General features: G+C 54.3%; 1 protein-coding gene across 2 annotated transcripts in view; it reads right to left on the reverse strand.

The window, feature by feature from the left end:
• Positions 1-7: 7 nt before the first annotated feature.
• ZBTB7A (zinc finger and BTB domain containing 7A) overlaps positions 8-11,405 on the reverse strand; it is a 25,724-nt gene continuing 14,326 nt past the window's right edge. For both annotated transcript variants that reach the window (XM_019556979.1, XM_019556978.1), the window contains exons 2-3: positions 5,220-6,421; positions 8-603 (exon numbers count right to left, since the gene is read on the reverse strand). In XM_019556979.1, the coding sequence (XP_019412524.1) occupies positions 150-603; positions 5,220-6,406 (1,641 nt within the window). In that variant the 5' untranslated portion in view covers positions 6,407-6,421 and the 3' untranslated portion in view covers positions 8-149. The remainder of the gene's footprint in view (positions 604-5,219; positions 6,422-11,405) is intronic.

Genomic DNA, 11,405 nt, shown 5'->3' on the forward strand with positions numbered 1-11,405 from the left:
GATATCTATACCTATACCTATATCTATAGATATATATATATATATAGATATATATATATCTCATTTTGTTTTAAAAAGGGAGAGAAACATCTTTGAAGAGAAATTGGAGGAAAGTACTAACTAGATTTTGTGACACCTTTTTTTTTGGTTTAGGAGAGTCCTTGAATGTTGTTACCCTCAGATGACCCCCCTGCTACATTCAAACTTCCTGATGCTTCATCGTTAGGGCTATCTTCAAAGTGCTGCTCTGGGCTGTTTCTCTGCGTGGTGTCCTCTGACTCTTGATTCTCGCCATCACCTTGAAAGCTTCCGTCTTCAGGATTCCCTGTAGAGGCGGCCAAGCCGCCAACATCTCTCACCCGGGGCTTCCGTCCCCTTCTGGATGGGATACCATTGCAACCATCTTTTTTAAGGTGCCTGTGCAAGTGGTCAGATCGGACGAAAGTCTTGAAGCAACTGTCGCACTGGTAGGGCCGCAAGCCAGTGTGAACACGCATGTGGTTCTTCAAGTCGTAGTTGTGAGCAAAAGCGGCCCCACACTGCTGGCACAGGTACGGTTTCTCACCTGTGTGTTTCCTCATGTGAACCTTCAGCTTGTCTTGCCTGCAGGGACAGAAAGGAAAGGGGGTGTCAGCCGGTGGCCTTCAGATCCTGTGCCCCAATGCATTGCCAGGTCCCAGCAGGGATGGAAACCCTGCTACCTCCTACAATTCATGGGCCGGGGAGTCCCTCTGACCTCAGATGCTCCACCCGCTCTTGGCTGGATGCTAACAAATGGACCTGGAAGGGACCGGAGTGGCTCGGTGCAATGATACTGGGGGTAGGAGTGGAACCGTATTTTTAGCAAGCTGCTGTCGTTCAATGGCTGTTTGGAAGCCTGTGTGAAACAAGCTGGTGGGTTCCTGTGCGGTTCTTAACAGACGAGCATCCACCTAGTAAATCCACATAGTGTGGCATGAGCCATTCAGGGAGACCAGGAGCTACACAACCTGGTAAGGCAGCGTCCCGGAGCCCTTCCCAGAGGTCAGACCTGAGGCACATCTCTGGGGCAGCCCACCCAGTGCCTGGGGGGAATCCAGGAGCTATCAGAGTGAATCGAACGGGGGGCCACCCTGCCTAGTATAACACCAACTGCTTTACTGGGATAACCTCCTCCTGACCGGTCAGTGTTCAGGGGAGGCTGATGCCACCCCTGAAGTGTAAAGATTTAGCCCCTTCCCAGGCCTTATTCCATTATTTGGATTTACTACTGCAAACTACATACCTTTCTGCTGCCCTGGGAAGTGCTGGCCAGTTTAGTGAGAGGCAATCTGCTTCTCAGATACCAGCTCTACCCTGGGGAGGGCCCAGCAGCCCCAGCCTTTCTATTTTGTGCTATACACACTACTGCCTGGCCCAGGACTGGGGTTCGTAGCTATTATCTCAATACAAATCATTAATAAGGATCACAGTAACCACAAGAAAGTTCTGGGTATGGACTACAGGATACAGTAAGCTTAAAGATATTCCTGCCATCTGAAGGAAGGTGCATCAGCATGGAGTCATAATTGTTTACCGGGGCTATCCAACTTCTCCAAGGTTGAGAAGTCATGCCTGCAGCACTCTCAAGCCATTAACTCGGCCCCCTCCTGCTGCAAGACCCCTGCCTCCTCTCCTAGTGGGGAGAAGCAGAAGCAGGGGAAGGAGAGGGAGCTTGGAGCCCAGTGGTATCACTGCATGAAAAGCACTGAGGGGAGCAGTGACTGAGCAGGAGCCCATGGGCTCCACGAGGCCAGTGGACCACCAGTTGGAAAGCCCTGGTTCACACCAGTTCCCCCTGGTAGGTTAGCTTCAGGGGCAATGGGGACAGCTCTGGGTCTCATTCAGGGGACACCATCTAAGAGCTCGCTCCTTTGAATCTAAGTTGCTAAACAAAGGTTTTACAACAAAAAAACCCATTAAAATTATTTCCCCTTTTTAAACAGTGTTTCTTTCTTTTTTAATTACACTTTAACAGGGCTGCTATAGAACTAGGAAGTAAAACTCAGGGGGATTGACATCAGGCTGCCTCCGTCACCCTCCCAGCTGAGAGAGGGTCAAAGGGGAAGCTGGTGGGCTAAATGGGGAAGGCAAACCGAGCCGGGGAGTGCAAGTTTAAATGGACAGTGTCTTTAGTCTGGGGCAGCCTGCGAGTCAGCCCTGTCCACGGGGCGGAGGCTCTGCTGGGCCCGAGATTGAGGCTCTGCTCTTCTAACCTGTTGTGCAACCTGCAGCAAGTCACTCCCTGGTCTGAGCTTCCATTGCCCAGCTCATCCTCTCTCCCTCTCCCTGTCTCGCTAGACTGCAACCTTCTTACAACAGGGTCTGTGCCTCCCTGTACAGCATCCAGCATCAGTGAGTCCTGATCTCTGCTTGGACCCAGCTGTAAGGCAGACAATGACCTACTGACATTTGTGACATGGGGGCTCTGGTCTGACAAGTTCTGGTTAAAAGAGGGAACGATGAGAAAGGAAAAGCGAAGGGAGATGGCAACCTGGAGGGAAGCACATGGATGACACCACACCCATAGGGGCTTAAGGGGACTTTTGCTGCACCCCCAGGGATGGTAAAAGCTGGCAGAAGAGGTGGCAGGACTCAGCTGTTCCCACCCTGACCACTGCAGAGGTTCATAAACATGGCAGAATGCCAGAGACCAGCATTTCCCAGGCAGCTGGGTCAGCACCACCAGCCTCCTCCAGCCCCACTGCCTCGTGCTACGTAACGGGAGCGAGGGCTGACACACAGGATGGTGAAGCAGGGCAGGAAGGGAGCTGGAAGCCACATGCGATTTCTGTCTGTAACCTCTAGAGAGACTTTGCCATAACCCTCGCCTTTGCCTGACTCAGCATTTCTGAGGTCAATAAAACTGCAGTCGGAAAAAAGCGGGCCTAGCAGCACGTCTTTGTGGGACAGCTGTGCAGGCAATTACAAGGCATCCCAGCTAACGAGCTGCAGGTGAAACCTGGCAGAAGACTGCACAGGGCTAGGGCAGCCCTGATTTGGGGGTTTCTGCAGCCAAATATGGTTTTCCCTGGAGGGAGGAAGGGGGGGAGGGACAAACAGTCTGGTCTGAAAAGGCAAGTTGGCCCCTGTGTATTATGAAACAGCCTTGTTTATAACTTTGGGCTGGGCGAAGGACAGTGCTTCCATCCAATTCTCTGCATCCAAAGGAAAGAAAAAAAGCAAACCACCCAGCCCCTCCCACCAGCTTGGACAGAGCAAGCGGTGGGCGCAGGCTAGCATCTAGAGAGAGAGAGATACAGAAGCCCCAGCAGTACAGCAGGAGGGAGAGATCAAAAAAGTGATGAGGTGGCATTGCCTCATCATCAAAATTCTCCTCCGAAAGAAACTCAGTAAGGCAAGCCATGCGTCCCCTGCTCCCCCCTCCCCACTGTTGCTGCCAGGGACGGCTCCACGCCAGGACACAGCCCACAACAGCACACTTGAGAGAGACACCATCCCTCAGCCCCTCCACAGATCTGCCATGGAGGAGACTTATCTGATGCGTGAGAGTGCACAATTGCGTGTGCATGGAGTGTTTGCATATGTGCCTCTGCATACAGTGCACACCCCTCCCCCTCCCCATGTACAATGCACACATTATATTGTGTCAGGCCGCCCCAGGCCTGCTGGTAGATTCACTCCCAGGGCAGGGAGGTACATCTGTCCTCGTCTGCTGCCAATGCCAGGCCCACTCGAAGCTGGAGCTGGAGCCGGAGCTGGTGCAGGGTGTTGGTGCGGCTGGCGGCCTGCCCCGGCGAGTCAGTGCATTATCAGCATTCCCCAGCTAGCAAACGTGGGGCCTGCGAGCTACACGCCTCTAACACCCCTGCACCTGCTGGCCAGTTGGGGACAAGCAGGGGCGGCATGTTTGGGGTGCTGAAGGGGGCAGGGAGGACAGGAAATGACACAACAGAGCATGCATAGGCACAAGTGCCCCTCTGGATCCAATCCAGCAAGATGCTTAGAGGTTAAGGTGAGGGCCAAATGCTTCCTTGGCAGCAAGGTACTCCCTTATCTCACATGTTGAATCCCAGGAGCTTCTCCACCCAAAAACCTATTTATGTCACACTAAGTTGCTCCAAATTGACACCCACATGAGGGTGATCTGGCTCCTCCCCATAGTTTACTTTGGGGGAGGGGGAATCCTTCGCCCCCACGCTGCCCCACTGCTGCCCCACTGTTATTGAGGCACTGGAAGGGACCGTCTTCCTTGAAAGCAAAGCCATCGGGGCTCCCAGGGCTGCAAACACTGAGCCGCCTGGCTCCTCCACCACCAGCCCACACAACCGCTTGGCACAGCCAGGACAGACCTGGGTGGAACCCCCGGCTCCAGCCTCGCGCTGCAATCACAGGCACAGAGGCTAGGAGGAGGAGGGCGCTTTGTAACACTTGGACGAGATGGAGTTGCTCAAACAATATGCCCTTTCTTCAGTGCTCCCATGGCAGGGGGAAGCGCAGACGGCCCCTGACTAGAAATGCTGCCGGGGCAAACATGCTGCCTGATTTGCTGGAGTGGGCTGGAGGTGAGAGAGGGAGAGCTCTAGCCCTAAGCCCTTCCCAGATCCTGGAGGACCAGGCAATAGCAGCAAGAGCAGCTCTGCTCCTGGAGGGTCTGCAGACACTGAGTTCAGAGAGGTCAGGCTGGGTGGCCTGCACTTGGCTCCCTCCCTGCAGCACAACTGTCAGATGGGGCAATCAATGCTCACTGCCCCTTGTCCTGATCCCAGCCCCACTGAGTAAAGCAAATCTCCCCCCACCAGGCTGAGAGCATTTGGGGCTGGGACCCACCTCCCTGAGACCCCCTAATTCCCATGGGCTGTCAAGCCCCCAGGGTCTCTACAATATCCCACCTCCAGCCATGACTACTGATCAGACCCCCTTCAAAGACACCTGAGAGCTATTCCTACCTCTAAGAGGCCCAAGTAGCTCCACACTACACCAGGGCCTCTTTAAGACACCGCTTGTCAGCTACCTGCAACCATTTGTCAGTTTGGAAAATGTGGGCTCTTATATCTACTTGCCTGGCAAGACGGAAATTAGTCACTGCAGGAGAGTGGGCGAAGAGAATTGTGCAAGATTTGCCCAGCCGACCCGCCTCCCCCACCCAGCCGAAAGTGAAGCTTGTGCAATTCCCTTCCCCTCCCCTAGCCCCACGGCAGGACACGCCAGTGCCCCCAGGTCCCACCCGCCCCGCATACCTCGTGAATCGGACTTTGCAGATGTTGCATTCATAGGGTTTCTCGCCCGTGTGGGTCCGGATGTGGCGGGGAAGCTTGCCAGCCCCCTGGATCACCTTCTCACAGATGGGGCACTTCTGGAATGCTTTTGCCCTGATCTTCTTCTCCTTCTGGGACCAGGACGGATACACGTCGTTCTCATTCGAACTGCTGAAGTATTTCAAGTAATAATCCATGACCCCATCATCATCCTTGCGGTCATCATCGCCTAGCTGCTGCCTCCCCACAGAGTTGATCATCTGCTGCAGCAGGGCGCTGGCAGCCAGGCTGTCCACATCCCTGGTGTCGGCATCCTCTACTTCTGCCCCCCCAGGAGCAAAGCTGGGGGAGTCGCCGGCTTCCTGCTGGTCCAGAGGCCCCCCCTGAGCCGCATCATCTTCTCCTGGGGCTGGCAGACTACGTCCACTGTAATGTCCATTCTGGGAAGGTGGGAATAAGGACCCAGCAGTCTCCTCTTCGTCTCTGTCCAGCCACATGTCCTGGTTGCTGTCGGGGTCACAGTCGTTCACCTTTGGTCTTTCATTTAGGGGGGCTTGTGAGTAGAAGTCCATGCCGTTGCATTCTGACTCCTCCTCTTCCTCTTGGCCTTGGAAGTTCAGTCTCTGAAGGTCTCTCAAGTCTTGGTTGGTCCACGGAAGGCTGCCTTGGTGGCCATTGATGGGGTTGCTCTGGAAGAACTCCAGGTACTCTTTTGCTCTGAGATGGTTCCTTTGATCAATTTGATCTACTATATCCATCTGGTCATTTTTGGCCAGAATCTTCCTGTCCAGGAGATCCGTGCAAACATCGCTTACCGCCTGGATCTCCAGCAGTTTGGCGGCGTTGAGGATGTCATTGACGTTCGAAGTGCTGACGGTAAGGGTTGCGGTGTAAGCGAACTCGAGCAGAGCCGACAGGGCATCCACGCTCACAAAGTCTATCTCATACAAATTTTGCTGGTCCACCACTAACCCTGAGGTGAAGAGCTTCTTGAAGTACTGACTGCAAGCGGCCAGGACAGAGCGATGGGTGGGGAACTCCTGCCCATCCACCAAGATGACCACATCGCACAGCAGCCCATTGTTCCTCTGTTCATTCAGGCTGCTCAGGATGTCACTGCTGTGATCAGGGAACGGGATCCCTATGGGACCGTCCACGCCACCCTCCATCTTCGACACACAGGACTGAGGAGAGACAAGAGGAAACACGGTAAGTCATGGAGGCTTCCACTTCCAGAAAGCTCTTGTACCTGAACAGATCATCTCCTGACACAGCACTTTCCTTCAAATACAAAACCCCTTCACACGCAAGACACCCCCAGATTTTTTGAAACTTAAACATAAGGGAGAAAGTAAAACATCCAACAAAGGCACACTGGCAAGGACACAACCTCCATAGTGCATAGAGCTTTTGCTTTATTATTTTGAATGCAAATTTAAGATGCAAGCTGTTTTCACAAGAAAGACCTGGTTTTCAATAGTGCCTGTTAAACTGGAAGGAATATGGTTGGTTTTATTTATTGGCCCATGCATAAGCATCCATGTAGCATCCCCCTTGTGCTGAGCCCTTCTTCTGTCATAACCTGTCCTGCTCGTTAAATAGCGCCCAGGGTCCTGCCATCTCCTTCAGAGGCATCCCCACCCTGCTAATTCACCCATGGCCTGAAAAATAATTTGCAAAAGGAATGGGCCAAACCCATGGTATGATCTATGAACAACAAGCCGGGGGAGAAGAGCATCTCTTGCAGCACTGGCTTGGCCATGGTGCCTACTGTGTTTCCACACTCACAGAGGAAGCCAAGAGTAGATGCACCCATATGCACTGCCCTGAGAAGGGGGCATGGGCAAACAGTACTGAAGAAGACAGTATGCCAGAATGGGGTCTTAGCAAGACCATCTTGACTAGCTGCAGAAGTGCCCAGTGCAAAGATTGGAAACTTTGTCAACAAAACTAAGGGGGACAGGGGTCAAGAGTGAGGCTGCTGGGCATGGACAAACCCTGAAGTTCACCAGGTGCCCCCAGCTCCCAACCCAAAGCTCTCAACCCTACAAGGGCCTGGGGACTGTGCATGAGAGGAGGGGGCACCAGCCTGCCATAGCTGAAGACTAGAGGAGGGAAGGGGAGGGGAGGGAGGTGGAGGGGGGCAGAGGTGGTCTCAGCCTGGCTGTGGTATAACTTCTGTGGAGGACTGGAAACCCAAACAGATGTGAATCTCCTCTTACCCCCGGCAATCATCCTGTATCTGAGCACCTCAGAACCACGAACGGGTCTATCCTGACATCCGCCCTAGGAAGGAGGAAGGTCTCAGGATGGACCAAGCGATTTGCCCCGGGTCCCTAGTGGCCCCGTGGCAGTTAATGTACTTAGATCTTGCCAGTCCCAGCCCAGCGCAATCTGTGCTAAAGCAGGCTTGTATCACAGGAGGGAGAAGACACGACAAGCAGTTGTGTGCGCCTGTGGTTCATGCTGCTGCATGGCTGAGCCCATTCCCTACATGGCACTGCCAAGGACAGCGCCCGCCTTCGCTCCCCCTGGGCCCAGCCCCTGTGTACTCTGTGCGCTCCTGCGCAGCCCCCAGTCAGGTGCCTCACATCCCCCCCCCCCGCACCTCCCAAGGGCTGGCTGAGCTCCTGGCGTGCCAGCTGGGCAGGATTACACCCTCTCACCCCGGCGGGCTGGAGGGGAGGACCTGGCCAGGGTCCCTACCTATCTGATTTCACACAGGACCCCCAGCCCCCACAGCTGTGCCATCCTTCCCCTCCCCTCTCTCAACAAACCCAGCTGCTCTCCAGCAAGAACAACCCTGAGGTGGCATGAAAGGCACCAGCCGAGCGACTCAGCTGCTCCTGGAGGGCTGGCGAAGTGCTGACAGCGCAGGAGCCCGGGGGGAAGGGCAGCGTCCCGCCCCCCCTTCACCTTGCAGCCCAGGCCCACAGATATCGCTGGGAAGGGGAACGGCGATTTCCTACAGTGACGAGGCTCTTTTGGGGCACCGGCAGGAGAGCGAGGCCAAGCGGCTCTGCTCAGCTTGAACTACCTTTCCTCGCTGCAGCTGAACAACCCTCATGCAAGCAATTTGCCAGCCAAAGAGGGGCAACCTGTGGCTGAGGGGGGAGCAGAAAAGCCCCAGGTCAATCCCCAGTTCGCTTCGGCCGTGCCTCCACCCTGAGTCTGCCAGAGAACAAATCCACCCGCCCCCTTGCTCTCCCCAGGGTGCAGCAACCAGTCAGAAGGCAGCGTAAATGGGGCAGGGTCTGCCTCAGCTGGGCCCCAGCCCCTGCTAGGGCTGTGCTCAGGCTCTGTGTACATGGCGAGCCATGGGGCTGCTCCGGAGTTGTTTACATGACCTGGCTGCCAGCCCGGCATGCCCCCGAGCGGGAGCGAGCAGGCTGGGCCAACCTCTGTAGAGACGTGGCTTTAAAGCTCTCCAGGCCCAAGTTTCCCACTCTGTGCAGCTCTTTGCCCAGCTTGACTGTGAGGTCTCCGGGGCAGGGGTTGCCTCTCAAGGCACAGCCCTGGCACAAAAGCTCCCATTACACTTAGACCCCTGAGGTATTATGACAATAGAAACAGGAAAGCAGCTTTTGCCCTTGAAAAGCACCTTTCCAGCACAGCTCTGACTACTCAAACCACCCAGGTGAGCAACGTCATCCCTGCCTTGTCAACAGGAAAACTGAAGCACAGGGCAGGGACCTGATGCACCTTGGTGCATGAAGCAATTTCTATCTGTAGGTGCTGGCACTGGGAGATGGCAACCAGCCACAGCACCTGAAGCAGTCAAACAATATCCTCCACGCGCACATGCTTTTATCTGTTACTAATTTTCTTTTTGACTCTCTCCAAACTGAACCTTTTCTCATAACATCCCTGCGTAAGGGGAAGGCATGTTTCCACACCTCCTGCTGTTCACTCCTCATTCAAAGCATATGAATAGCCACATCAATCCCAGCGCAGAGGCGGTTCTCACTCGGCAACACCCACATCCATCCAGCACGAAGGTGTAGAAATGGCTCCGACAGAGCATTACTGGCATTTAGAAGCGCCTGATACAGTCGATTTCATTAAGAGCACTATCTAAGCACAAGAGAGATTGATTTTAATGGCAGGAATGGGTTTCAGAGCTGGAGACGGGTTTGTTGTGCACATGTGTCCGCATGTCACTTCCCAGTGAAATCAATGGGATCCTGGCCATTGGCCCCAGTAGGAGCTGCCAAACCAGGCCAAGTGCAGCGTGTCATATGGATCATGACGGAAGTGGCTTCTCACACTGTATGCAGGACCCGGCTTCATAGGGTTTGAAATCCTCCCCGGCTGGAAAGGAGGATTTCGTTTTGGCAATGAAAAGGGGCAGAACGTGGTCTTGAATCAGGGAGCCTGTGCTGTTGGGCTGGTGTTGTTTGTTCAGAGGGAGGTGAGGTTAGGGCTGAGCACTGAGAGGGGACTCATGAAAATGGGGCCCAGCCCTTCACTTTGCTGTGGGCTGTGTGACCTGGGGAAAATCTTCATGTCTCTTTCTGCCTCAGCTTCCTCATCTGTAAAACAGGGCTAAACAATCCTTCCCGACCTTGCTGGGTTTTCTGCCCGTTTGCTGGCGATCCTGAAGTGTTTGGACAGTACAGAGAAGAGGCTCCTAAGAGCACCCAGCTATATACAGCTGGCCTGACTTACCATTAGCACAACCCCCTAAGCCAGCAGGGGCCAAACCTTTTGGCAGGGGTGTCACAAGCTAAGCCCCACATGCTCCCCGAGTGCCACTCCGATCCCCTTCCCCTGCCCAATAGGCTGCTCTGCTCCCTCCCTGATCTGCCACATGCCATGCACAGGGGCTGCACACCCACGTTGGCCACTCCTGCCTTAAGTCATCCATGTCTGTAAAGAAACATTACTGTCACCTTGTTGAGGGGGCCATCACTCTGGCCCCAACTGTGAGAGCCAGGACAGCGTGCTGGATTAGACAGTGCAGGGAGTTTTTTGCTTCCTAAAGGGAATGGGACTGCGTGCAAGACTGAAGCTCCAGGTGACTTATTTTCTGGGCAGCCTACCCACATCATACACCCACCCCCCCAGCTCCAAGCTAGGCAGCCAGGCAAGAGTTAACTGCCACTTGCCATGGGGGCCGGGACAATCAGCAGGATAGTGTGGGAACGGCTGCAGGGTCATGAGACTCCCAGCGTTGGCATGGAAAGTGGTACACTTCGCAACTTATTCAACTCGCACAACGTGCCTTTTGTGTCCGGCTGCGGTTCAGATTCACAGCAGCCGAGAAGGCAAGGGGGCCCGAAACGATGCCATTCCCCTGCGATTCCTTCCAGCCTCCAGGCTTCCTGGGGCAAACGGCCGCACCACAGCAGCAGCGGTCAGAGCGTCTAGCCAACAGCTCCCAGGCTTGGTACCTGGTGTCCTGCTCAGGTCCTTGAAATGGGAAGCAAAAATGGCATCCCATTGCCTTCCTAAGGGGAGCTGAATGGCAAGGTCCTTCCAGAAGGGCTAGGACTAGGTGGCTCAGGGGATGAGTAATGAAATATGGGCTTTCCACTTCTAGTTTCTAAAAGCAGCCCAGGCCGGTAGTAGTGGAAAGTCATCTTTGTCCTACGGCCTAGTTTGAATCGAGCATGGGGGGCAGGGACGGACTCTGGGGTTCATCTCTGCACAGGCAGATGTGCGCATGATACAAGCCACAGGCATAGCTGCCAGCTGGGCCCGAGGTGGTCAGCGTAAGGTCCGATGGGCCCAGGAGAGGAAACATTCATTACAACATAGCTATGACAATCCAAGTCGCGGTGTAGACGTACCTATTCCAGCCTAACCAACCTAATGCACTGAACTCGAGCGCTAATGGGCTTAAAGGTGTCTCAAGAGACCATCTAGTCCAACCCCTTGCACTGACACGGGTTCAAATGTACCTAGACCTCCCAGCCAGGTTTGTCTGACCTGTTTTCAAACCCCTCGAGGAAATTCCATCAGCTCCCGAGGCAGCCTGCTCCGGTGCTTCCCTACCCTAACAGGGAATACTTCCTAGCGTTAAGCTTAATCTCCCTGGACAAAGCCTGCATCTCCAGGATAGTGAAACTAATAAGGCAAAAAGCACAGTCAAAGGTACAAATGAATGGGTAAAAAAAAAAGAAACACTTCCCAACAGGCGGTTGATTGCTTTCAGTTGCAATAATC

The sequence above is a fragment of the Crocodylus porosus genome, unplaced genomic scaffold, assembly GCF_001723895.1.
Source record: "Crocodylus porosus isolate Cpor-Errol unplaced genomic scaffold, CroPor_comp1, whole genome shotgun sequence".
NCBI lineage: Eukaryota > Metazoa > Chordata > Crocodylia > Crocodylidae > Crocodylus > Crocodylus porosus.